We start from the raw sequence: 26471 nt of genomic DNA on the forward strand, positions 1-26471 counted from the left end.
TTACTGTATAGGACCTGCAAGAAGCCATCCTGCGCCTGCAGGCGCCGCTCAACTATACAAGGAGATGCCGCAGAGAGCTGCAAGGTGCCAGCACAACCAGAATAACTGGGTAACTTGCCCCCCACCCCAGCCAATATTGCACACAGTCTTCTGCCTCCTGCAGAATTTCGACAGAGAACAATCCAACCTGGTGTATTCTGGGAGCTGCAATGTATCTGCTAGACTAGAGGATAAGATATGATGTAACAGCAGAATAGTGACTGCAGCTCTGGAGGATAAGACATGATGGGACAGCAGAATAGTGACTGCAGCTCTGGAGCATAAGACAGGATGAAACAGCAGAATAGTGACTGCAGCTCTGGAGGTAACTGAAGAATAAGACAGGATGAAACAGCAGAATAGTGACTGCAGCTCTGGAGGTGACTGGAGAATAAGACAGGATGAAACAGCAGAATAGTGACTGCAGCTCTGGAGGTGATTGAAGAATAAGACAGGATGAAACAGCAGAATAGTGACTGCAGCTCTGGAGGTGATTGAAGAATAAGACAGGACGAAACAGCAGAATAGTGACTGCAGCTCTGGAGGTGACTGGAAGATAAGATGTGATGGAACAGCAGAATAGTGACTGCAGCTCTTGAGGATAAGACATGATGGAACAGCAGAATAGTGACTGCAGCTCTAGAGGACATCAGTAGGATTGTGACTGGGCTATTATTAATATTCCTATGTTCTTTCTCCTTGCAGTGCTCTGCATCCACCTACAAGGGGCAGTATGACAGCTGCCCCTGGACCTTTAGAGCCTGCAGTATGGTGACCCCAGTGGGTGTGAGGTCTGTCCTTTCATCGTAGCTGCCGGGGGACGTCACGTTATTGTCGGGTACTCAGAGGGGGGGCGGACGTCAGCAATGTCCCCGCTAATTGAGAAACAGAGTTGCGTTATCCGGGATCAGCCGAGCATATAAGGCGTGCACTTGCCAGCTTCGCCGCCACAAGTGCTCCAAGCTCTGAGGCTGCAGCCACTGATGAAAGGTAACCGTGCTCCTTAAAGACTGATCCCCAGTACCACCGCCTGAGGACACCGGCCCTAGCAGAAAGCACAGACAAAGGCTCTGAAGGACCACCAAAGTTCTCTGCTGATAATCTCAGGGCTGCTGGAGACTCTGCTCCTACCACACATCATCACACTCCTCTGCTGATATCCTCTGTGCTGCTGGAGACTCTGTTCCTACCACACATCATCACACTCCTCTCCTGACTTCCTCAGTGCTGCTGGAGACTCTGCTCCTACCGCACATCATCACACTCCTCTCCTGACTTCCTCAGTGCTGCTGGAGACTCTGCTCCTACGACACATCATCACACTCCTCTCCTGACTTCCTCTGTGCTGCTGGAAACTCTTCCTACCACAAATCATCACACTCCACTCCTTACATCCTCTGTGCTGCTGGAGACTCTGCTCCTACCACACATCACACTGCTCTCCTGACATCTTTGCTGCTGCTGGGGACTCTGCTGCTATCACACTCCTCTCCTGACTTCCTCTGTGCTGCTGGAAACTCTTCCTACCACACATCATCACACTCCACTCCTTACATCCTCTGTGCTGCTGGAGACTCTGCTCCTACCACACATCATCACACTCCTCTCCTGACATCCGCTGTGCTGCTGGAGACTCTGCTCCTACCACACATCACACCGCTCTCCTGACATCTTTGCTGCTGCTGGGGACTCTGCTGCTATCACACTCCTCTCCTGACATCCTCTGTGCTGCTGGAGACTCTGCTCCTACCACACATCATCACACTCCTCTCCTGACATCCTCTGTACTGCTGGGACTCTGTTCCTACCACGCATCATCACACTCTTCACCTGACATCATCTGTGCTGCTGGAGACTCTGCTCCTACCACGCATCATCACACTCCTCTGCTGATATCCTCTGTGCTGCTGGAGACTGCTGTTACCACACATCATCACACTCCACTCCTGACATCCTGGCTGCTGCTGGAAACTCTGCTGCTACAACGCATCATCACACTCCTCTCCTGACATTCTCTGTGCTGCTGGAGACTCTGTTCCTACCACACATCATCACACTCCTCTCCTGACTTCCTCAGTGCTGCTGGAGACTCTGCTCCTACCGCACATCATCACACTCCTCTCCTGACTTCCTCAGTGCTGCTGGAGACTCTGCTCCTACGACACATCATCACACTCCTCTCCTGACTTCCTCTGTGCTGCTGGAAACTCTTCCTACCACAAATCATCACACTCCACTCCTTACATCCTCTGTGCTGCTGGAGACTCTGCTCCTACCACACATCACACTGCTCTCCTGACATCTTTGCTGCTGCTGGGGACTCTGCTGCTATCACACTCCTCTCCTGACTTCCTCTGTGCTGCTGGAAACTCTTCCTACCACACATCATCACACTCCACTCCTTACATCCTCTGTGCTGCTGGAGACTCTGCTCCTACCACACATCATCACACTCCTCTCCTGACATCCGCTGTGCTGCTGGAGACTCTGCTCCTACCACACATCACACCGCTCTCCTGACATCTTTGCTGCTGCTGGGGACTCTGCTGCTATCACACTCCTCTCCTGACATCCTCTGTGCTGCTGGAGACTCTGCTCCTACCACACATCATCACACTCCTCTCCTGACATCCTCTGTACTGCTGGGACTCTGTTCCTACCACGCATCATCACACTCTTCACCTGACATCATCTGTGCTGCTGGAGACTCTGCTCCTACCACGCATCATCACACTCCTCTGCTGATATCCTCTGTGCTGCTGGAGACTGCTGTTACCACACATCATCACACTCCACTCCTGACATCCTGGCTGCTGCTGGAAACTCTGCTGCTACAACGCATCATCACACTCCTCTCCTGACATTCTCTGTTCTGCTGGAAACTCTGTACTTACCACACATCATCACACTCCTCTCCTGACATCCTCTGTGCTGCTGGAGATTTTGCCCCTACCATACATCATCACACTCCTCTGCCGACATCCTCTGTGCTGCTGGAGACTCTGCTCCTACCACACATCATCACACTTCACTCCTGACATCCTCTGTGCTGCTGGAGACTCTGCTCCTACCACACATCATCACACTCCTCTTCTGACATCCTCTGTGCTGCTGGAGACTCTGCTTCTACCATACATCATCACATTCCTCTCCTGACATACTCTTTGCTGCTGGAGACTCTGTTCCTACTACACTTCATCACACTTCTCTGCTGACATCCTCTGTGCTGCTGGAGACTCTGCTCCTACCACACATCATCACACTCCTCTCCTGACATCCTCTGTGCTGCAGGAAGCTTTGCTCTTACCACACATCATACTCCCCTCCTGAGAATCTCTGTGCTGCTGGAAACTCTGCTCCTACTACACATCATCACACTCCACTCCTAACATGCTCTGTGCTGCTGGAGGCTCTGCTCCTACCACACATCATCACACTCCTCTCCTGACATCCTCTGTGCTGCTGGAGGCTCTGCTCCTACCATACATCATCACACTCCTCTCCTGACATCCTCTGTGCTGCTGGAGACTCTGCTCCTACCACACATCATCACACTCCTCTCCTGACATCCTCTGTGCTGCTGGAGACTCTGCTCCTACCCCACATCATCACATTCCTCTCCTGACATCCCCTGTGCTGCTACAGACTCTGCTGCTACCACACAACATCACACTCCTCTACTGACATCCTCTGTGCTGCTGGGGACTCTGCTCCTATCACACATCATCACACTACTCTCCTGACATCCTTTGTGCTGCTGCAGACTCTGCTCCTACCACACATCATCACACTCCTCTCCTGACATCCTCTGTGCTGCTGGAGACTCTGCTCCTACCCCACATCATCACACTCCTCTGCTGACATCCTCTGTGCTGCTGGAGACTCTGCTCCTACCACACACCATCACACTCCTCTCCTGACATCCTCAGTGCTGTTGGAGACTCTGCTCCTACCACACACCATCACACTCCTCTCCTGACATCCTCAGTGCTGCTGGAGACTCTGCTCCTACCACACATCATCACACTCCTCTCCTGACATCCTCTGTGCTGCTGGAGACTCTGCTCCTATCACACATCATCACACTCCTCTCCTGACATCCTCTGTGCTGTTTACAGATTGCTTGCTATGTCATTCAGTGTGGTTCTGCTTTTCGGCTCTTGCTTTGCTCTTGGGGTTAGTTGATGGTTTTGGTACGACACCATGTAGCATTTCTGCACTATTAATACATTTTTTCATTCTACAGACCAGAATTCTCAGCGATGGATCCCTCCAACAAGGAGAACGTTCAGTTATGTTATCGTACCGCGCACGGGCGATCCTCCTCTGTGTGTCAGAGTGCTGCGCTTCAGACCAAGAAGAAACACTGCGGAGGGTTAACGGTACTAATTGTCATGGGCTGAAACTGTGCAGAGAGGGTCATTCACAATCTCAATATTCAGACATTAAAGGGGTTGTCCCGCGAAAGCAAGTGGGGGTATACACTTCTGTATGGCCATATTAATGCACTTTGTAATATACATCGTGCATTAAATATGAGCCAAACAGAAGTTATTCACTTACCTGTTCCGTTGCTAGCGTCCCCGTCTCCATGGTGCCGTCTAATTTCAGCGTCTAATCTCCCGATTAGACGCGCTTGCGCAGTCCGGTCTTCTCCCTTCTGAATGGGGCCGCTCGTGCCGGAGAGCTGCTCCTCGTAGCTCCGCCCCGTCACGTGTGCCGATTCCAGCCAATCAGGAGGCTGGAATCGGCAATGGAACGCACAGAGCCCACGGTGCACCATGGGAGAAGATCTGCGGTCCACCGTGGGTGAAGATCCCGGCAGCCATCTTCGCAAGGTAAGTAAGAAGTCACCGGAGCGCGGGGATTCGGGTAAGTACTATCCGTTTTGTTTTTTTTAAACCCCTGCATCGGGTTTGTCTCGCGCCGAACGGGGGGGGCTATTGAAAAAAAAAAACAACCCGTTTCGGCGCGGGACAACCCCTTTTAACTCACAGCTGCACCACAATCATTACTGTGAACTATGGAGTCACATTGTATTATAATAACTCTATGAAAGCTGTATGCCCCCATGGGCTGTAAGCTCCTCCTAGTGGTGGCTGTATACAGAAGCGTAGCTATAGGGATTGCAGAGGTAGCAGTTGCTTCCGGGCCCTGGAGTCTTAGGGGGCCAAAAGGCTTCTCTATCATATAAGATAACACCAGTATTATAAATGGCACATGGATACAGAGTTTACATTGGGCCCCCTACATTTCATAAAATCATTGAATGGCGTTGGAAGGGTCCTCCTGGGTCATCTCTCTGTCTTCCCCAGTATTAGCTATTCCTCCTAGCTTTGTGTCGTCGGTAAATTTGATCAGTTTCCCCTCCCTTGCCTTCTCCAGATCATTTACAAAAAATGTTGAACAACACTGGGCCCAGGACAGAGCCTTCTGATAGCCCACTAAATACATTCTTCCACTTGGATGTACAGCCATTTATGACCACTGTTTGAGTACGATCACTCAGCCAGAGTGATCGTTTAGCCTCATCCTGCCTGTTAGTCTTGCATCGATGGGCTTCTTAAGAGACTCAATGATACAGAGGAAAGGGTGAGGTGGGCTCCCATACTTAACTTTTGCATTCAGGCCCCTGAGCCTTAAGCTATGCCTCTGGCTGTATACTTCCTGTATACTGTGAACTCCCCCAGTGGTGATTGTATACTCATGTATACTGTTAGCCTCCCTTAGTGGTGGCGGAATTGGTGTATCTTGTGCCCACCAGTAGGGATGGGTGGAGACAAGCATCAGTGAGTGGGAGAGCCCTGCTCACACCCCACATGTGAATTGGCTAGCACACAGCGCCTGGGGGGGCATCAGGGAATCGGCTTCAAACAAATGATGGCAGAGAGCAGCGGACGTCCAGGAGCTTCAGGGAAGGCAGAGAGGAACAGGACCAGCAACATGTGTGAGAGCAGCGTCGGCGGGGATTCTGGCAGTGAAACACATGTTAGCGCTTCTCAGAGGGATCACCGGCGTACCCAGTGGCAGGTCTGGACGGGACCGGAAGAATCGGTCATTGAGGGGGAGCCCCGGGAAGACAGCTGACTGAGCTAGCACCCCTGGAGCATGCTTGGAGGGTGAGCCCAGGGTAGACAAGTGATGGAGCGATGAGGCAGCAAGAGGGGGCCCGGCTTCAGCGGCTACGGCAGCATGCCATCCGGGAGGTGGGGAGCGGACATGCCACGTCGCCAGGGCGAGAGAGTGACAGGGTCGGCAGAACTGCAGATTGCAGTCCAGCGGAGAGCAGTGTCATCGTCAGCCTCCATAGCCTGCTGCTGACTGCTGTCAAGTGTGTTAGCGGCTGGCCAGCAATGCAGAATCCTTCACGCTCAGCTCTGCCAATCAGCAGCTATGGGCCTGACATGGGCGTTCCCTCTGTCAAACCTCTAGCTTCCGGTGTCGACAAGATACACCAGTACCAGTGGTGGCTATACACCTCCTGTATACTGCGAGCGCTCCCTAGTGGTGGCTGTACACCTCCTGCATACTTTGAGCTCCCCCTAGTGATGGCTGTACACCTCCTGCATACTGTGAGCTCCCCCTAGTGATGGCTGTACACCTCCCGTATACTGTGAGCTTCCCCTATTGGTGGCTGTACACCTCCTGTATACTGTGAGCTCCCCCTAGTGGTGGCTGTACACCTCCTGTATACTCTGAGCTCCTCATAGTGGGGCTGTATACCCACCCCTGTATACTGTGAGCTCCCCCTAGTGACTGCAGGTAGATATGATTTAACTCTAGAACTGGAGCTGATGGGTCGCTACATTGTATCTATTCTAGGCATCTTGGATTCCAGACTGCTACATGTCATCTACACTGATACACTGAGCAAACTGACAGGACAGGAGGGAGATTTTCGTTGTTGATGTTTTTTAGCTCACAGATTTCCTACAGTGATACATTGTAACAAACCCTCAGCTGTGCTCATGACTAGATGAATACATAATGAATGTTCCAAGTCCCTGACAGCTGTAAGTCTCCCCTGGCTCCTGCGCTCCTCGGGAGTGGGAATGGTTGGGGGGCAAGGGGGAGGGGGAGGGAATGGTGGAAGAGCAGTTTAGCTTGCAGTTAAGGCCGACCGTTGGGCGCAAATGTTAGTTCTTCAGATCATTCTCTGGTTTGAATGTGCGGCTGATCAGCCGACCGCAAACAAAATATTCCAACCTTCATGATAAATGTTCTCTAGTCAGAAATCTGCCATTGCGACGGATGCACTGGATGTGAAGGCGTAGCGCCAGAGGGAAGTTAGAGGGTCCTGCTTCTCCTTTAAGGTCCAGGTCAGTGGGTTTTGGTTGGTTTAGATAAGGTTATTGGTCATGCATTGTCCGATGTGTGTCAGCTCTGCGGTTCATTCTGCTCCACAGATATTCCTCTTCGCCATCAGCTTCCTGTATTTTGCAAAAGCTTTAACCGGAAGTTACCTGAAGAGTTCCATCACCCAGATAGAGCGCAGATTCGAACTCCCATCATCCCTGGTCGGCCTCATCGATGGAAGCTTTGAGCTAGGTGCGTAAAGATGATGTTAGTGTGTCCTTTAAGTGTCATCCAGTTCCCCACCTGTCAGCAGGTCCCCCAAGTGCCACTCTGTCCCTCAAGTGTCATCCTGTCCCCCACATGTCATTCTGTCCCCCAAGTGTCATCCTGTCCCCCAAGTGTCATCTTGTCCCCCATATGTCAGTTTGTCCCCCAAGTGTCATCCTGTCCCCCACATGCCAGTGTGTCCCTTAAGGGTCATGCTGTCCCGCACATGTTAGCATGCCCCCCAAGTGTCATTCTGTCCCCCAATTGTCATCCTGTCCCCCATATGCCAGTGTGTGCCCCAAGTGTCATCCTGTCCCCTACATGTCAGTGTGTCCCCCAAGTATCATCCTGTCCCTCACATGTCATCCTGTCCCCCACATCAGTGTGTTCACCCAAGTGTCATCCTGTCCCCCACGTCAGTGTGTTCCCCCAAGTGTCATCCTGTACCCCACGTCAGTGTGTTCCCTCAAGTGCCATCCTGTCCCCCACATGTCAGTGTGTCCCCCAAGTGTCATTCTGTCCCCTACATGTCAGTGTGTCCCCCAAGTGTCATTCTGTCTCCCACATGTCAGTGTGTCCCCCAAGTGTCATTCTGTCCATTACATGTCATCCTGTCGCCCATGTGTCAGCATATCCCCCAAGTGTTATCCTGTCCCGCACATGTCAGTGTGTCCCCCATATGTCAGCATGTCCCCCAAGTGCCATTCTGTCCCCTACATGTCAGCATGTCCCCCAAGTGTCATCCTGTCCCTCAAGTGTCATCCTGTCCCCCACGTGTCATTCTGTCCAAGCGTCATCCTGTCCCCCAAGTGTCATCCTGTCCCCCAAGTGTCAGCTTGTCCCCCAAGTGTCATCTTGTCCCCCATATGTCAGTTTGTCCCCCAAGTGTCATCCTGTCCCCCACATGCCAGTGTGTCCCTTAAGGGTCATGCTGTCCCGCACATGTTAGCATGCCCCCCAAGTGTCATTCTGTCCCCCAATTGTCATCCTGTCCCCCATATGCCAGTGTGTGCCCCAAGTGTCATCCTGTCCCCTACATGTCAGTGTGTCCCCCAAGTATCATCCTGTCCCTCACATGTCATCCTGTCCCCCACATCAGTGTGTTCCCCCAAGTGTCATCCTGTCCCCCACGTCAGTGTGTTCCCCCAAGTGTCATCCTGTACCCCACGTCAGTGTGTTCCCTCAAGTGCCATCCTGTCCCCCACATGTCAGTGTGTCCCCCAAGTGTCATTCTGTCCCCTACATGTCAGTGTGTCCCCCAAGTGTCATTCTGTCTCCCACATGTCAGTGTGTCCCCCAAGTGTCATTCTGTCCCCTACATGTCATCCTGTCGCCCATGTGTCAGCATATCCCCCAAGTGTTATCCTGTCCCGCACATGTCAGTGTGTCCCCCATATGTCAGCATGTCCCCCAAGTGCCATTCTGTCCCCTACATGTCAGCATGTCCCCCAAGTGTCATCCTGTCCCCCACATGTCAGCCTGTCCCTCACATGTCAGTGTGTCCCCCAAATGTCATCCTATCCCCCACATGTCAGTGTGTCCCCTACTTTCATGCTGTCCCCCACATGTCAGCATGTCCCCCAATTGTCATCCTGTCCCCCACATGTCAGCATGTCCCCCAAGTTTCATCCTGTCCCCTACATTTCAGTGTGTCCCCAAGTGTCATCCTGTCCCCCACATGTCAGCATGTCCCCCGAGAGTCATCCTGTCCCCCAAGTGTCATCCTGTCCCCCATATGTCATTCTGTCCTCCAAGTGTTATCCTGTCCCCCACATGTCAGTGTATCCCCCAAATGTCAGCGTGTTCCCCAATTGCAATCCTGTCCCCCACATTTCAGTGTGTCCCCCAAGTGTTATCCTGTCCCCTACATGTCAGTGTGTCCCCCAAGTGTCAACCTGTCCCCCACATGTCAGTGTGTCCTCCAAGTGTCATCCTGTCCCCCATGTGTCATCCTGCCCCCCACATGTCAGTGTCCCCCCCAAGTGTCATCCTGGGTCTTCCTATTTTCCTGTCCCCACATGTCAGTGTGTCTCCACATATCGTCTGTCCCCTGCTTGAAAAAGACCACACCGGTCGAAACGTAGCTTGTTTGTGCATTCTGGGAGAATAAACAGACTACTTATTTGCACCGTTTGATGCTGCTGAGCTTCTTCATTTTCCTGGATTGTATGTGGGTTTGGATTCCCTGTTTGGCTGCTGTGGTCCGACCCAGAGTGAGTTACTGAAAAGTTCTGCTGGTATATTCCTTTACTTATTTGAATCTTGTCCCCCACCTGTCACCGTGACCCCCATGTGTCATCCTGTCCCCCACCTGTCACCGTGACCCCCACGTGTCATCCTGTCCCCCACCTGTCATCCTGTCCCCCACCTGTCATTCTGTCCCCCACGTGTCATCCTGTCCCCCACCTGTCAGTGTCTCATTATCCTGCCTCCCCGACTGTCCATTATCTTTGTGCTGGTACACTGTAACAAGCTTTTCTCTTGCAGGGAACCTCCTGGTTATTACTATCGTCAGTTACTTTGGAGCAAAACTTCACAGACCAAAGCTGATTGGTTGCGGCTGTCTGCTGATGTCAGTGGGAACCTTCTTAATTGCATTGCCCCATTTTCTTATGGGTCGGTAAGTTGGGTTCTCAACATCAGTGTTACCCACCTCCAGTCCTTACTATAGGATATCCTGAGAACATGACCTGCTGGGGGTCCCGAGGACTGGAGGTTGGAATCCCTGCTATGGAGAGTAATCTCACAAAGGACGACGGCCGCCTGCAGAGCAGAGTCCCTATTATAGTGTTATTACAGCTCTGTGGGGGGTCCGCCTGTACCCTGCAGAGGAATCCCTAAAGATGACATCACAGATGGGGATCAGAGACCTTGCAATGACATCACTGCTGCCTCATTTCTATGTCCTCCACTCCCATTAATCCACATTTATATTATTCACAGGTACACGTATGACAAATCTTCGATCAGGACGGAAAATTCCAGCGCCAACTCCTCCCCGTGTCTACAAGGCCTCGCCAACCAAAAATATGCTCCAATCGACAAATCCCGCATGAATGTGGAGCCAGGTGGGAATGTATGTATGTACTGCAGGTACAGCAACGTCTGCTCCGAGCCTCCCACTTCATTAGAGTGACACACATGGAGGGATATATATACCGATAGAGCTGCAGCTTTTTTGTATCTATGAGGGGGGGGGGGGGGGGGAGATGCAGCTGCAGCGTCTCTCTGTCTTTGTGAAAGGGGAGGAGGGGATGCAGCTGCAGCTTTGTGGCGTCCGAGCGCAGACCTTACAGGGAAAGACAGCAGGGAAACAAGATGATAGTCAACAGTGGCTTTGCTGCTCCTCTCTGAAGATAAAACGCGGCCTGGCTCGACTACACACAGTGGTAAAATCAGGCAGTTTTTATAACCTGCTACCTGCGGAGTCGGGTAGAGTAAGATGTCAGTCTATCGCGACGCCAACCAGGTAGAGACCCAATCCAGGCAGAAACCATAAATATAAAAGTGGAGAACTCAACAATAATGGGGGTAGTAGTCCTTGTCCCTGGAGCATTAAGTGTAGTACTTCAGTGCAGTGTATCGATGATGGGAAGACACTTCAGGAAATAGACTGTAGCTGATAAGAAACAGTTTAACCTTTTCTTTGCAGGGAAAGAGGGTACTTGACTTTGCATTTGCATTCACGTGCAGTAATTGTTAAAGTCACATTGACTTGAGATATTTGACGACTTAGCATTGCATTAGTAGACATTGCATTGAACCACTTTCTCAGGGGGTGGGCTGTGTCAACAAATGGCAGTAACACACTTCCAGCTTTCATCCCTGGCTTTGACAAATGCTTTGCAGACAAATTACTGACTTTTTTCCTGTACTCCTCTTCTCTGTCTTTCCTTTCTCTCTCCCTCCTCTGCTAACACTCCAACACCACTTCTTTTGTTAGGTACTCACACTTAAGGCCCATTTACACGCAGTGATAATTGCTCAAACGACAGTTTGAGTGACAGCTTTGAGTGATCATTTTGCATAAACTATTAAGTAACTAGTCAGCTACTTAATAGCTTATTAGCGTGCAAATGAAGCCTTAGGCTGCATTCACATGAACGTATATCGGCTCGGTTTTCACGCCGAGCCGATATACGTCGTCCTCATCTGCAGGGGGCGGGGGGGGGGGGAGGATGGAAGAGCCAGGAGCAGGAACTGAGCTCCCGCCCCCTCTCTGCCTCCTCTGCACCCCTCTGCACTATTTGCAATGAAAGGAAGCTAAGTGGAGAGAATTAGCCCCGCCCCCGTCCCGCCTCTCCTCATTGCAAGTAGTGCAGAGGGGTGGAGAGGAGGCAGAGAGGGGGGCGGGAGCTCAGTTCCTGCTCCTGGCTCTTCCATCCTCCTCCCCCCTGCAGATGAGGACGACGTATATCGGCTCGGCGTGAAAACCGAGCCGATATACGTTCATGGGAATGCAGCCTTAGCTGAATGCAGTGAATAGCTGGAGGGCTATTATCTCCATTCAGCTCCTTTGTTCTCCGATGGGTAACAATGCTATCAGCACTACCCACGGAGAACTCAGCGTGTGGTCCTGATAGGACCGCACAACAATTTTTAGGCTGGCTTGAATTTAACGATTAACTAGCTGTGCACTAAAAGTGCACGATGGCCGCGCGTTTAGATGCAACGATTATCGCTCAAACGATAATCGCTGTGTTGGCCAAAATGTCGCATTCTGCCATTTTTTATACCTGAATGTCCCAATAAAGATGAGGATTTTTTACCTATAAGCTGACTCAATAAGGACTTTCTCTGCTGTGCTGCTTCCTGCTTATTGATGGATTGTTCGTTTTGTGTCCACTTGAAATCTGGACCTATAATGAAGCTTGCACAGACCTTCCTGTTACTCCCCCACAAAAGTAGTATTATTTTCTGGTGTGTTGCTGTCCCGTTTGCTCACGTTACTTACTAGGCTCAAGAACTAGACTACTTCTTAGAAGACTTTGTGTAGATGTTCGCCTTGTAATTCCCTGATCTCTATCTCTGGCTGTCTTCTCTCAGCTATCTCCAAGACTAGATTTCCTCCATGGCTGTGCTCCAGGACTAGACTACCTAACCACACCCAAGTGCTAGCTTTTATACCTCCCCACTAACCAATCTTGGGCTACAGGAAATTCTCTCTACCCGATCCCAGGGCTAGCTAGAGGTGATTGACAAGACACAGAGCAGGTTAGGTTACATTCTGCAAAATCATTCACAAGTGACCATTTGGTTACCTGTCTAGGGCAATACACATAACCACACACATACACTTCACTTGAGGTAGCTAATAAAGTGCTGTAGGGAGCCTTAACTCTGGGCCACTACAGCTTCTCTATGTGTCTGTGGGAGGGGAGGAGGGGATGCAGCTGCAGCTTCTCCGTGTGCCTGTGGGAGGGGAGGAGGGGAGGAGGGGATGCAGCTTCAGCTTCTTTCTGTGGGAGGGGAGGAGGGGATGTAGCTGCAGCTTCTCCCTGTGTCTGTGGGAGGGGAGGAGAGGGTGCAGCTGCAGCTTCTCCTTGTGTCTGTGTGTTAGGGGAGGAAGGGATGCAGCTGCAGCTTCTTTCTTTAGGATGGGAGAAGGGGTTGCAGCTGCAGCTTCTCTTTGTGTCTGTGTGTTAGGGGAGGAAGGGATGCAGCTTCTTTCTTTGGGAAGGGAGAAGGGGTTGCAATTGCAGCTTCTCTTTGTGTCTGTGGGAGGGGAGGAGGGGATGCAGCTGCAGCTTCTCCCTGTGTCTGTGTGTTAGGGGAGGAAGAGATGCAGCTGCAGCTTCTTTCTGTGGGAGGGGAGAAGGGGTTGCAGCTGCAGCTTCTCTTTGTGTCTGTGGGAGGGGAGGAGGGGATGCAGCTGCTGCTTCTCCCCGTGTCTGTGGGAGGGGAGGAGGGGATGCAGCTGCAGCTACTTTCTGTGGGAGGGGAGGAGGGGATGCAGCTGCAGCTTCTCTTTGTGTCTGTGGGAGGGGAGGAAGGGATGCAGCTGCAGCTTCTTTCTGTGGGAGTGGAAAATGTGATGCAGCTGCAGCTTCTTTTTGTGTCTGTGGGAGGGGAGGAAGGGATGCAGCTGCAGCTTCTTTCTGTGGGAGTGGAAAATGGGATGCAGCTGCAGCTTCTCTTTGTGTCTGTGGGAGAGGAGAAGGGGATGCAGCTGCAGCTTCTTTATGTGGGAAGTAAGGATGCTATGCAGCTGCAGCTTCTTCCTGTGTCTGTGGGAGGGGAGAAGGGGATGCAGCTACAGCTTCTTCGTGTCTGTGTGTGATGCTGGGAAGCCGCTTATCATGTCATCACTTTTCAGGGTGTCAGAGAGATGTTGAGCGTTATCTCTGGATTTACATCTTGTTGGGAAATCTGCTCCGTGGAGTCGGGGAAGCGCCCATCCAGCCCCTGGGGATCTCGTACATCGATGACTATGCAGTTGAGGAAAATGCCGCCTTCTACATTGGTAATAAACCTCATTAACCTCCTGCAGTCAATGGAGATTATAACCTGTCTGTGTGGGTGATATTTTAGCTGTTTGGGCTTTCCTCTGGTGGTTGTGTTTGTGGTGATCTCATGACAGGGTGAGTGGACTTGTAACTGTGTGGTTCTTATGGCTGTGGGTCTAGAGACCACCAGCCACGTAGCCACTAGAGCACCACACAGCCACAAGCCCCATATCACTACCACTAGACCCTGCCGACACAATCATAAGGGGAATGCCCACACAGTGATGAGACCACTACCCACACAGCCACAAGACTACCCCTCGCAGCTGCGAGAGGAACACACACACAGTCATGATAGGAATGTCCACAAAGCTTCGAGACCCCACACCCATGAGAGGATTGCCTACACAGCCATGAGACTGACCACACAAATAGGATGGTGGTCTTGTGGCTGGGTGAGGGGTCTCCAGGTTATGTGGGTGGTGGTCTTCTGCCTGTGTGGGCACGGCTTGTGGCTCTGTGAGGGTGTTGGTTGTGCCACCCTGTGGATTTAGAATGCATGGTGCAGGCTGCAGCCTCTGTCCTTTGTGATATATATATATATATATATACCCTCTGTCCTTGGTGTCTTGCAGGATGTGTCCAGACGGCGGCGGTCATCGGCCCCATATTTGGCTTTCTTCTAGGGTCACTTTGCGCCTCGTTATTTGTCGATTTTGGCGCAGTGGATCTGGGTAAATAGACCTGCACTACGGCCAGCGCAATCACATGTAAATGAGGCACTTCTATTGCCCAATAGACTTTGTGTTTCTTATTATATCCAAACCCTCTGCTTGCTGTCAGTGACTTGGAATACCATCAGAGATCTAATACTTCTTGCAGCTGAGGGTTGGATGCATTGGTGCAGGTAGTCTTCTTTTTCCTGGCCTGCACTGATGCATTGTAACGACCCTGCAGCTGTGAGAAGAATTTGAAAGATTCTGAATTCTCCATTGAGTTCCATAGGGAAAATCTGCAATAAATCTACGACTGATGTGCGGCGTATATTTCAATACTGCAGATCTGCGCAGCATGTCACTAAGATATGCGTAACTCCCGCCCACTGTGCTGCGACTGCAATATGCTGCATATATTTCGCACACAAATCTACAAACTGCGCAGCATATCCGCCAAGTGCGAGCATATACTTCGGGTACATATAATGTTTGGGGTCTTGTGGCGATAGCTCCGCCCCTCTCACTGATTGGCTGAAGTGCAGATGACGTCTTGTGTCTTCTTCCCTGAGGCTGCCATGTGTCTGTCTAGAGAGAGTGACCATCACCCCTAAGGACGTGCGCTGGGTGGGGGCCTGGTGGCTCGGATACCTGGTTGCCGGCGTGATAAGCGTTCTCGCCACCATTCCATTCTGGTTTCTGCCAAAGGAGCAGCCAAGATCTGAGATCCGGAAGAACTCCAGCACCCCCTCCGAGCAGTCCAAGTTCATCCTGGAGGAACTGAGGGACCAGAAGGGGCCCCAAGACCAGGGCCGCTTCCTGACCATGGCCAGAGGTAGGTAGAGCCTGCGGGTGCTAATACTTATTCCCACGATGTAACTGATATAATATGAGCATAAACATGCATGAGCTGTGTGTGTGACCCCTCATATAACCACCTACCCCACATATAACCAACTACCTCCCCATTATATAACCACCTACCCCTCATATAACCATTTACCTCCCCTATATAACCACCTACCCCTCATATTACCATGTACCTCCCCTATATAACCACCTACCCCTCATATAACCACTTACCTCCCCTATATAAACACCTACCCCTCATATAACCCCTTACCCCCACTATAAAATCACCTACCACTCATATAGTCAATTACCTCCCCTATTTAACCACCTACCAATCATATAACCGCTTACCACCCCTCATATAACCACTTGGCTAACCAATATAACCACCTACCCTTCATATAACCACTTACCTCCGCATCTTATAATCACTTACCTCTCCATCAGATAACCACCTACCCCAAACATAACCACTTACCTCCCCTATATAACCACCTACCCTTCATATAACCAATTTAACCTCCCCCATATAACCAGCTACCCCTCATATAAACCCTTACCTCCGCTATATAGGCACCTCTCCCTCATATAACCACTTACTTCCCTTATATAACCACTTACCTCCCGTATATAACTACTTACCTCCCCTATCTATCCTCCTACTCCACATATAACCACTTAACTACCCTGTATAAGCACATATCTCCCCTCATAACTACCTACCCCTCAATAAACAATTTAGCACTCCATTATAAACACTTACGTACTTTCTATTACCACTTACCTCCTCTACGTAACCACCTACCCCTCATATTACCACTTACCCACCCTGTATAACGACCTACCCCTCCAACAACCACTTATCTCCCCTATATAACCACCTACCTTGTATAACCACCTACCACTCATATAACCACTTACATCCCCTATATAAAATCTACCTATCAAATAAACACTCACCCCTCTAATAATCACCTACCCATATCATATAACAACTTACTTTCCTTATAAAACTACTTACCTCCCTTGTATAACCACTTACCCCTCATATAACCACCTACCTCCTCATCATATAACCACCTACCTCCTCATCATATAACCACCTACCTCCTCATCATATAACCACTTACCTCCTCATCATATAACCACTTACCCACCCCTCATATTACCACTTACCTACCCCTCATATAAACACCTACCTCTCATATAACCACGTATCTCCGCTATATAACCAGCTACCCCTCATATAACCACTTACCTCCCCTATAAAACTACCTACTCATCATAGAACCACTTATCTCCCCTATATTACCACTTACCTCTACATCATATAACCACCTACCCCTCGTATAACCACTTACCTCCCCTATATAACCATTTACCTCCCCATCATATAACCAACTTCTCCTCATACAACCAGTTACCTCCCCATCATATAACCACCTAACCCTTATATAACCGCGTGCCTACCCTGTAACCACTTACATTGTCTATTTAACCACTACCTCTCATATAACCACTTAACCCTCATATAACATCTTACCTCCCCATTATATAAAAACCTACCCCTTGTATAACCACTTACCTCTCCTTTTTAACCATCTACCCTAATATAACCACTTACCTACCTTATATAACCACTTACCCCCTCATATACCCACCTCCTCTTCATATAACCACTTTCCTCCCTTGTATTACCATTTACCTCCCCTATATATGTAATTTCCTACTCTGTATAACCACCCAACACATCATATATCCCCTTACCTCCCCTGTATGACCACTTACCTACCCCCATGTAACCACTTACCTCTACATCATATAAACACCTACCCCTCATATAGCCACTCATTTCTCCTATATAACCACCTACCACTCATATAACCACTTACCTCCCCTATATATCCACCAACCCCTCATATAACCACCTATCCTGCAATATAACCACTTACCTCCCCATCATATAACCACTTACCCCTCATATACACACTTACCTCCCCATCATTTAACCACTTATCTACTCCTCATATTAGCACTTAACCACCCTGTATTTCCACCTAATCTTCCTATAATTATCTACCTTTCATGTAACCACTTACCTCCCCTATATAACTGCTTACCTCTGTTGTATAAGCACATACCCCTATATAACCAGCTACCTGTCAATTGGCGACTTACCCCTCCTATAACTACCTACTCATCATATAACTACTTACCTCCTCTATATTACCACCTACCCTTCATGTAACCAATTATTTTCCTTATAAAACTACTTATCTTTCTTGTATAAGCATTTACCCCTCGTATAACCACTTATCTCCCCATCATATAACCACTTACTTTCCTTATACAACTACTGACCTCGCCTGTATAGCCACCTACTCCTCATATAACCACTTACCTACCCTGTATAATAACTTATTTCCCCTTATGTAACCACCTCCCCCTCATGTAACAACTTACCACACCTGTATACCCACTTACCTCCCTTATCTAACCACTGACTCCTCATGTTACCACGTACCAACCCTATATTACCACCTACCCCTCATGTAACCACTTGCCTTCTTTGTATAACCAGCTCCCCCTCATATAACCACTTACCTCCCCTATATAACCACTTATTCTTTATATAATTACTATTATTACCATTTATTCTAGAAAAAGAACTAGAAGTGCAAATATATATATAAAAGGTGTTACATGGGAGTATAAGGTTATACAGGCACACACAACAAGAAACAATACTTTTAAAATAAGTAGGAAGAAAAAAAAAAAGTTACCAGAATTTGGGATACACGGTCTGATTGTCAAACAATCTGATTGGCAGAGTTCCTAGCAACAAAATAGAACAGTCCATATGCCGCAGCATATCTCCGTGGTCTGACCCTTAAGGCCCATTTAGACACAACGATTATCGCTCAAAATTTGCTCAAAAGCCATCTTTTGAGCGATAATCGTTGGGTTTAAATGTTCCCATTTTTCAGTTTTCTGACGAACGATGGTTCACAGTTCGGCTTGAAAACCGACATTCAACAGAACAGCTTTAAGACGAACCGCACGCTGTGCTCTGCCCGGGAACTGCTGAGAACAGCTGATTGCATTGTCTCAGCAGTTCTAAGCTGTCAGCCCTGCTAGCAGAACAAAAGGAATTTATTTAGAGAACAGCGGGTGGTCCTCTGAATAAATTCAGCTCCTGGCGGCTCATAAGCTGCTAATTGGTACTAATAGGCATTAGCACCAGTTAACAAATTATGCAGAATGATCGCTCAAAAGCCATCTTTTGAGCAACCATCTGTGTGTCTAAACGGCCTTTAGTTTTAACATTTTCCCAGAACACACCTTCCCCCACTCCCTCTGAGGTCATTCAGAGAAGGCTGGGGTAAATGCGTATGGACTTGTGGAAAAGCTTAATTCCCCATTTTGGTCATATCTCTGCATGAGGTCCTCTGATCGGGAAGATATGCCTGCCATATTTCTGGTCATGATATTGCCTATTCATTGATATTAAGCATGACACGTGAATTATAACCAGGTCTGGGGATACGCAGTTTAAGGGGGTTCCGGGGCCCGTACTGAAATGTATGAGGGTGCATTTTATTCACCTGGGCTGCACGATTCTGAAAATATATTTCATATTGGGCTACGACTCTCACACAACTAATAAGTCTTATTAAAAGATTTACCCTAATCTGAATGTTTTGGCTCTGGTGTGTCTTTTCCTAAGGCTGCATTCACACGAACGTATATCGGCTCGGTTTTCACGCCGAGCCGATATACGTCGCCCTCATCTGCAGGGGGGGGGGGGGAGGATGGAGTAGCCAGGAGCAGGAACTGAGCTCCCGCCCCCTCTCTGCCTCCTCTCCGCCCCTCTGCACTATTTGCAATGAAAGGAGGTGGGAAGGGGTGGGGCTAAGTTTTGAGAATTAGCCCCACCCCTGTCTCGCCTCCATCCATTGCAAATAGTGCAGAGGGGCGGAGAGGAGGGAGAGAGGGGGCGGGATCTCAGTTCCTGCTCCTGGCTCTTCCATCCTCCCCACCCCCTGTAGATGAGCATGACGTATATCAGCTCGATGTGAAAACCGAGCCGATATACGTTCGTGTGAATTGCAGCCTAAGGGTGCGGGCAGACGAGCGTAGGCGTATTTACGTTCGCACGAGCGCAACGTATAATCGCCCGAGCGATCGTTTTTCACCGATCACGACCAGAGCTAGAAAGCGTATTTTCGTTTGTTCCTACTTTGCAAACGGTCTTTTCGGCGATCGAATATGCGTTGGCGCGTATTTCGGTCGCATATGTTCCGTTTTTTTTCGAATTGCCGTTTTTACGCGCCGTAAAATCGCCCATGTGAACGAATACATTCGAAACCATTGCCTCAGATGGTCACGTATATACGTTTGGTCGCAAAAACGCGCCGTTTATGCGCTCGTCTGCCCGCACCCTCAGGCTGCATTAACAAGTGCATGGCCATACAACTCAGTATCTACTGCCCCCGCAAATACAGGTGGGAGAGGAAAGAAAGGGGGGTTAATTACATCCCAGCACAGCTCTAGTTCAGGAGAGGTGAGGCAATTACCTTTCTGCATGCAAACATTCAGCAGGTAGTTGAAGGGGGGATTAGAACATTGAATTCATTCAGCTTTCCCAGGGACCTGACATGTTATAAATGCTAGCTAACTGCACACAATGGCTGCCATACAGCCAGCACACTAAATGGGCTAACATTAAATGGAAGCTGAGATAGGCCCAAGGCCTGACACACACCGAAATGTCTGATGGCCTAGCAGTCTCTGCATCACAACCTGCCCCTCATATAAATGAGAGTCAGCGGACTAGCACTCCGATCTACAGGACTCCTCATATAAAATCCGACCTCTAATCTAATAATTTACCTGCCCCATATAACTACTTAGCCCCCACTGCATAACCAGCTACCCTTCATATAACCACTTATCTCCCTTGTATGGGCATACTTGCAGTATGCATATATAGTATTTCAGCCGCACTTCAGTAGCGGTGAACGATTCCAGCGACCTCATTGGTTGTTGGGTACACACCCCCCTTTGGAGATGTGCATGAGTGCTACTTCACGAGACCCAGGGGGGGTTAGGGTTTAGGGTTAGGTTTAGGGTTTCGGGTTAGGTTTAGGGCTAGGGTTAGTTGCCGACCCTCCTACGGCCCTGCTGCTGCTTATTTAACGGGCCGGCCACTGGTGCACATCTCCAAAGGGGTGTGTGTACCCAACAACCAATCAGGTCGCTGGAATCACTCACCGCTACTTACCAAATATGCTTGCAGTATAGTGGACCGCGGTTGAAGGTCCTGCGAGGGGCGCGGCTGGCTCTACTGAAGCTGGGAATTGGGTTGGGTTAGGAGCTTAGGGGGTGGGGTTTTCTATGATGCGACTGGTGGCTTGTGTTTTGGGGCGGGGCTTGGATGAGGCAATCGCTTGGGCGGGAACCTATGTACTATAGTGACAGGAAAATGTGTGCAGAAGTGAAAATGAATGTATTTGAAATGAATGGGGTTTGTAAGGATGATTTATCAGCTATTGAATACTTGCGCAGCCACAACATTCTACACAGGAAGGTGGAGTGTATTCCTTGTCAACGGGAAGATTCCCAAATAAGAGATTCCAGTAAAGTCAGTGGTTCTGTGTGGGGATGTCCGGCTGCAGAAGAAGGCAGTGCGTTTGGAAAGATTGATTGAAGGAGCCAAAATTGCGCCCGCCAAATTAATCTATTTAGTGTTCTATTGGGCGACTGAAACGCCTCTGCAAACAACAATGCAGTTTTGGATATTGCGGTGCATACTGCAGTGGACTATTATCAATACTCCAGAGATATACGCTCCTGGAAGTTATCAGCGGAGACTATTCAGCTTTTTGCCTTAGCTGCACACAGCACAGCTTCAGCTCATTCATCTTGCTGGTTCCCCACCAATCACGTCATACAAAAGCACCACCCCCAAAGCCCCTAACCCAACCCAATTCCCAGCTTCACTAGAGCCAGCTACCCCCCCCCCCCCAGATCCTTCAACCAGGGTCCCCTTTACTGCAAGTATGCCCTTGTATGATCACTTACTCCTCATATAACAACTTACCTCCCCTATATAACCATATACCCCTCATATAAACACCTAACTATCATATAACCACCTACTTCCCCTATATAAGTACTTACCCCCTGTATAACCACCTACCCTTCATATAACCACTTACCTCATATATATAACCACCTACCTCTCATGTAACCACTTACCTGCCCTGTATTACCACCTAGCCATCATATAACCACTTACCTCCCCTATGTAACCACTTACCTACCATATTTAACCACTTATCTCCCATGTATAACCACTTACCTACCCTGTATTGCCAACTACCCTTCATATAGCTACTTAACTACCGTATATAACCACCTACCCCTCTTATATCACCTACCTTATTTATCTATTTACCCCTCATATAATTATCTAATTCTCATATAACCACTTACCTCCCATAAATAAATATTAAAACTGTCCTGTTTAACCACCTACCCCTCATATAACCACTTGCCCCCTGTATGACCACCTACCCCTCACTTAACCACCAATCTTCCTTTTATACCCACCTACCTCCCTCATATAACCACTCACCTCCCCTGCATGACCTCCTACACCACATATGACCAGTTATCTCCCCTCAACTAACCATTTACACCCCCTATATAAAAACTTACCTCCCCTGTATAACCACTTACCTCCCCTCATATAACCACTTATCCATATCGTTGCTAATCGCTTTCAGCACTTCCTGTTTTCTGGCAGACTTCCTCCCCTCCGTGAAGTCGCTTCTGGGGACCCCGGTGTTCTTCCTGTATGTGTGTGGCAGCGTCTTCCAGTACAACTCCTTGGTGGGAATGGTCACCTATAAGCCCAAGTACATCGAGCAGCAGTACGGACAGACATCAGTGCGGACAAACTTCATCATTGGTATGAGCTACATTGTTTCTTATATTCCGCTCACCTCCAGAGCTGCAGTCACTATTCTGCTGTTACATCAGGTCTTATCCTCCAGAGCTGCAGTCACTACTCTATTTACTGCCAGTCCTCTGCCAAGCTCCCATAGTGCACTGCTCTGCTGCATTGCATTGTGAGAGATATAGTTGTTCTTAGATCAGTCAGTGTACGGACTCCACAGCCGCCGCAGTCTTTGAAACCCAGTGCTCATCGGATTCCCAGCATGCTTTGCTTTCTTTCTTTTGACTAATACAATATAGGCATCTCGACTAGTCTATATGAGCAGCTAAGTAGGGATGATGGGAGTAGTAATAAAAGTGAGGGGGTGCTGGCCATTGAGTCATGGGCAGACGAGGGTCAGGGGCCCCAGGGTCTCAAATGATTACTGGGAAAGGGGCAGGAGCAATCCAGAAGCATAAATGGGTGAGGACCCTATATACACTATATCACACACATGGTTAGACTATTCACAGGGGACGTATATATTTGTGTCAAATTAAATTATGTCTTTCCTTCTCCGTATCCCACTATAGTAATAGTGCCCCCTCTATGAGCCCATTAGTAGCAGTGCCGATTAATAATAGTGCTCTCTTCTATACCCCAATTAGTAATGGTGCTCACCCGTGGTCTTTCCCCCAAACTCCCCAAACAGCCTGCCAGGTGAACATCAAGACTTTGAAAAGCAGCATCTTTAGCAGCTTCAGTCACACTCAAAATCTAAAGGTTTAGGATGCCGTGCGCTGATCTATGCTAAGAATTGCCTGACTCCTCCCCCTTCTCCAGTCACTGTGTGCAGGAGAAAGGGGAGAAGTGAAGGAATCTCTCTGTGGAGGATGGGGTGGCTGGAGCCTTTTACAGCCTAGTAGACAAACTGGGAGTCAAAAGATTGCTTCCCAGCCCAATATTCACTAGTGATTCCCAGTGAGTCAGCAAATGGACGGCACACTTCAGCCCCACTACAGCTAAATAATTCCTTACCAGCTGGGTGGCAATCATGGAGAGAGTAGTCAGGGGTGTTCTTATAGAGGGTTTAGAGGGAGCAGTCAGCGGTGTAGCTATGGAAGGTGTAGAGGGAGCAGTCAGCAGTGTAGCTATAGTGGTGTAGCGAAAGCACTCAAGGGTATAACTATAGGTTATGTGAAGGGAGCAGTCAGGGGATGTGGCTATAGTGAGTGTAGAGGGAGCAGTCAGGGATGTAGCTATAGTGGGTGTAGCACGAGCAGTCAGGGGTGTAGCTATAGGGGGTGTACAGCAAGCAGTCAGGGGTGTAGAGGGAGAAGTCAGGTGTGAAGCTATAGGGGGTAAAAAAGGGAGCAGTAAGAGGTATAGCTATAAGGGGTACAGAGGGAGCAGTGAGGGGTGTAACTATAGTGAGCAGTAGGGGCTGTATCTATGGAAGGTGTAGAGGGAGTAGTCAGTAGTGAAGCTATAGGTGGTGTAGAGGGATCAGTCAAGGGAGTATCTATAGGCAGTGTAGATGGAGCAGTAAGGTGTGTAGCTAAAGAGGGTGTAGAGAGGGAGCAGTCTGTGATGTAGAGGGAGCAGTCAGGTGTGTTGTCAGGAATTGTACCTGGGACCTCTTATACTCTAGCCGGCGGCTCTCCCTGTTGAGCTATCCAGCTCGTGGACAATTCTCCTGCATGACTCTCAGCCTTGTTCTATGATCACGGTTATCCAGTTCCTGCTTCCTGGTCCTAACACCGCCTCTGTCTCTGATCAGGCTTGCTATATAAGCTATGCTCCTCTACTATTACTACAAGACCTCCTAATGCCAACTTTTGGTTTCCTTTCTGACTATGCTACCCGCCTCATCTATTTGTTCTGCAAACTAAAACCTCCCATTGCTGATTCCTGGCTATTTCATGACTACTTTCCAGACCTGCAGCTATTACACCTGAGGCTCCACCATAGTGCCTGAAACCGTTACAAATTTATCATACCCAAAATGGAACCCATAGTGACCACCCTGCAGAAACAAGTGACAGAGCTCCAAGAATTCTGTGCTTCCTACCAGGAGAAGTTTTCTGGATTACGGACCCTGGCGCGCTGGATCAACAGAAGGAGATAATTACCTTATAGAAACAGCTGTTGGATTTACATCATTCGGGCTCGGATGTCCAAACACCACTGCCAGCAAAATTTGTGGGAGATTGTCGCCAATACTGAGATTTCCTTAATCAATGCCAAATCTATTTTCGGATGCAGCCCACCTGGTTTACAAGTGACCAGAAAAAGGTATTCTTTATCATCAACCTCCTTACTGAGGAGGCGCTTGCCTGGGCCTCACCATACATGGAAATCAACAGTAATCTCCTCAACAGTCTCAATGCCTTCACGACCACTATGGGTCAGATCTTTGATGTTCTGAGCTGCTGTGCCATGGCTGAAGGGGGGTTACATAACCTACGGCAACGACGATGTTCCGTTGCAGAGTATATGGCGGAATTTCATCGCTGGGCAAATGATACCATGTGGAACCCAGCTGCACAACAGAGCCAATTATGTTGGGGATTATCTGAGTGTGTAAAGAATTAACTTGCCAGAGTGGAGACCCCTCATAACCTGGAAGTCTTCATTCACCTATGCATCTGGATTGACCAGAGACTTTCCAAGTGGCGAAAAGAGAAACTGCAGGATTTGGGCACCAACGCACCTTACTCCTTCATTCGATCTATGTCGAGTGCACTGCTGAGGACTGATGCCGCTCCAGAACCGATGCAGGTTGATGTCATCCACAAACCCCTTTCCACCGCTGAAAAAGAAAGGCGTCATGCGGAAAATCTGTGTCTTTACTGTGGAAGCTCAGGACAATATGCTTTAAACTATCCAAACAAGTTCCAAAGGACTCTCACCCTAGCCAAGGTCAAGACCATAACCAATCCAGCCTTCACTGAATAAGGAGATGTCGCCAAACACACCTTTGCACCGGTAGTTCAAGATGGTGTGAAAACCCTTCCCCCAATCCACCATTTTTTCCTCCGAGTAGAGATCTTAATGGGTAATCAGAGGAGGCAGTGCTCAGCATGTTGAATTCAGGAGCTGGAGGAAATTTCATGGACTTCAAATGTGCTCTTGACAACATTACTACCAGGCTCAAACCCATACAGATTGATATAGATACTGTGGATGGGTCACCCTTGTCCTCAGCACCTGTCACACCGGAGGCAATCGAACTGGAGTTCCACAAGAAACCTGACCATCAAGAAACGATTAGCTTCCAGCTCATTTCGTCTCCTAAGTTTCCGGTGATTCTCGGGATCCCCTGGTTCTCTACCCATAATCCCTCTATTAACTGGGAATCAAGAACCATTGTCTTCCTTTCAGAATACTGTAAAGAGCACTGCCAGATAACACCATCCAATCCTGAACCCCGAGGAGGGTCAACAGGACTTTGAGAAGTTACCGCTTCACTACCAGATGTTCAGGGATGTTTGCAGCAAGAAGAAAGCTGAACAGCTGCCACCTCCCCAGCCGTATGACTGTCCTATTGGGCTACTCCCTGGATCTTCTATTTCATTTGGGTGTATCTACAACCTCTCGGAACCAGAGTTAAAAGCACTTCGGGAACATTTGGATGAAAATCTAAAGAAGGGCTTCATTCGGCCCTCTTCCTTCCCAGTGGAAGCACCCATATTCTTTGTTGAAAAGAAAGATTCTACTTTTTGATTGTGCATTGATTACTAGGAACTAAACAAGATCACTATTAAGAATCACTATCCTTTCTCATTAATCCCAATACTGCTTGAGGCAGCCAAGGTCTTTACTAAACTGGACCTCAGAGGAGCATATAATCTGGTACGGATGTGTCTCGAAGATGAATGAAAGACAGCCTTCAGAACAAGATATGGATATTTT

At 49.0% G+C, this 26471-nt stretch overlaps 1 protein-coding gene across 1 annotated transcript in view; it reads left to right on the forward strand.

Annotated features, from left to right (window-relative positions):
- Positions 1–836: 836 nt before the first annotated feature.
- SLCO1C1 (solute carrier organic anion transporter family member 1C1) overlaps positions 837–26471 on the forward strand; it is a 37382-nt gene continuing 11747 nt past the window's right edge. The window contains exons 1-9 of the mRNA XM_066590735.1: positions 837–1029; positions 4286–4421; positions 7446–7587; positions 10090–10222; positions 10546–10670; positions 13919–14065; positions 14684–14782; positions 15354–15596; positions 22425–22589. Coding sequence (XP_066446832.1) covers positions 4302–4421; positions 7446–7587; positions 10090–10222; positions 10546–10670; positions 13919–14065; positions 14684–14782; positions 15354–15596; positions 22425–22589 — 1174 coding nt within the window. The 5' untranslated portion in view covers positions 837–1029; positions 4286–4301. The remainder of the gene's footprint in view (positions 1030–4285; positions 4422–7445; positions 7588–10089; positions 10223–10545; positions 10671–13918; positions 14066–14683; positions 14783–15353; positions 15597–22424; positions 22590–26471) is intronic.

This window comes from Eleutherodactylus coqui, chromosome 2 (assembly GCF_035609145.1).
Source record: "Eleutherodactylus coqui strain aEleCoq1 chromosome 2, aEleCoq1.hap1, whole genome shotgun sequence".
In the NCBI taxonomy this organism is placed as follows: domain Eukaryota; kingdom Metazoa; phylum Chordata; class Amphibia; order Anura; family Eleutherodactylidae; genus Eleutherodactylus; species Eleutherodactylus coqui.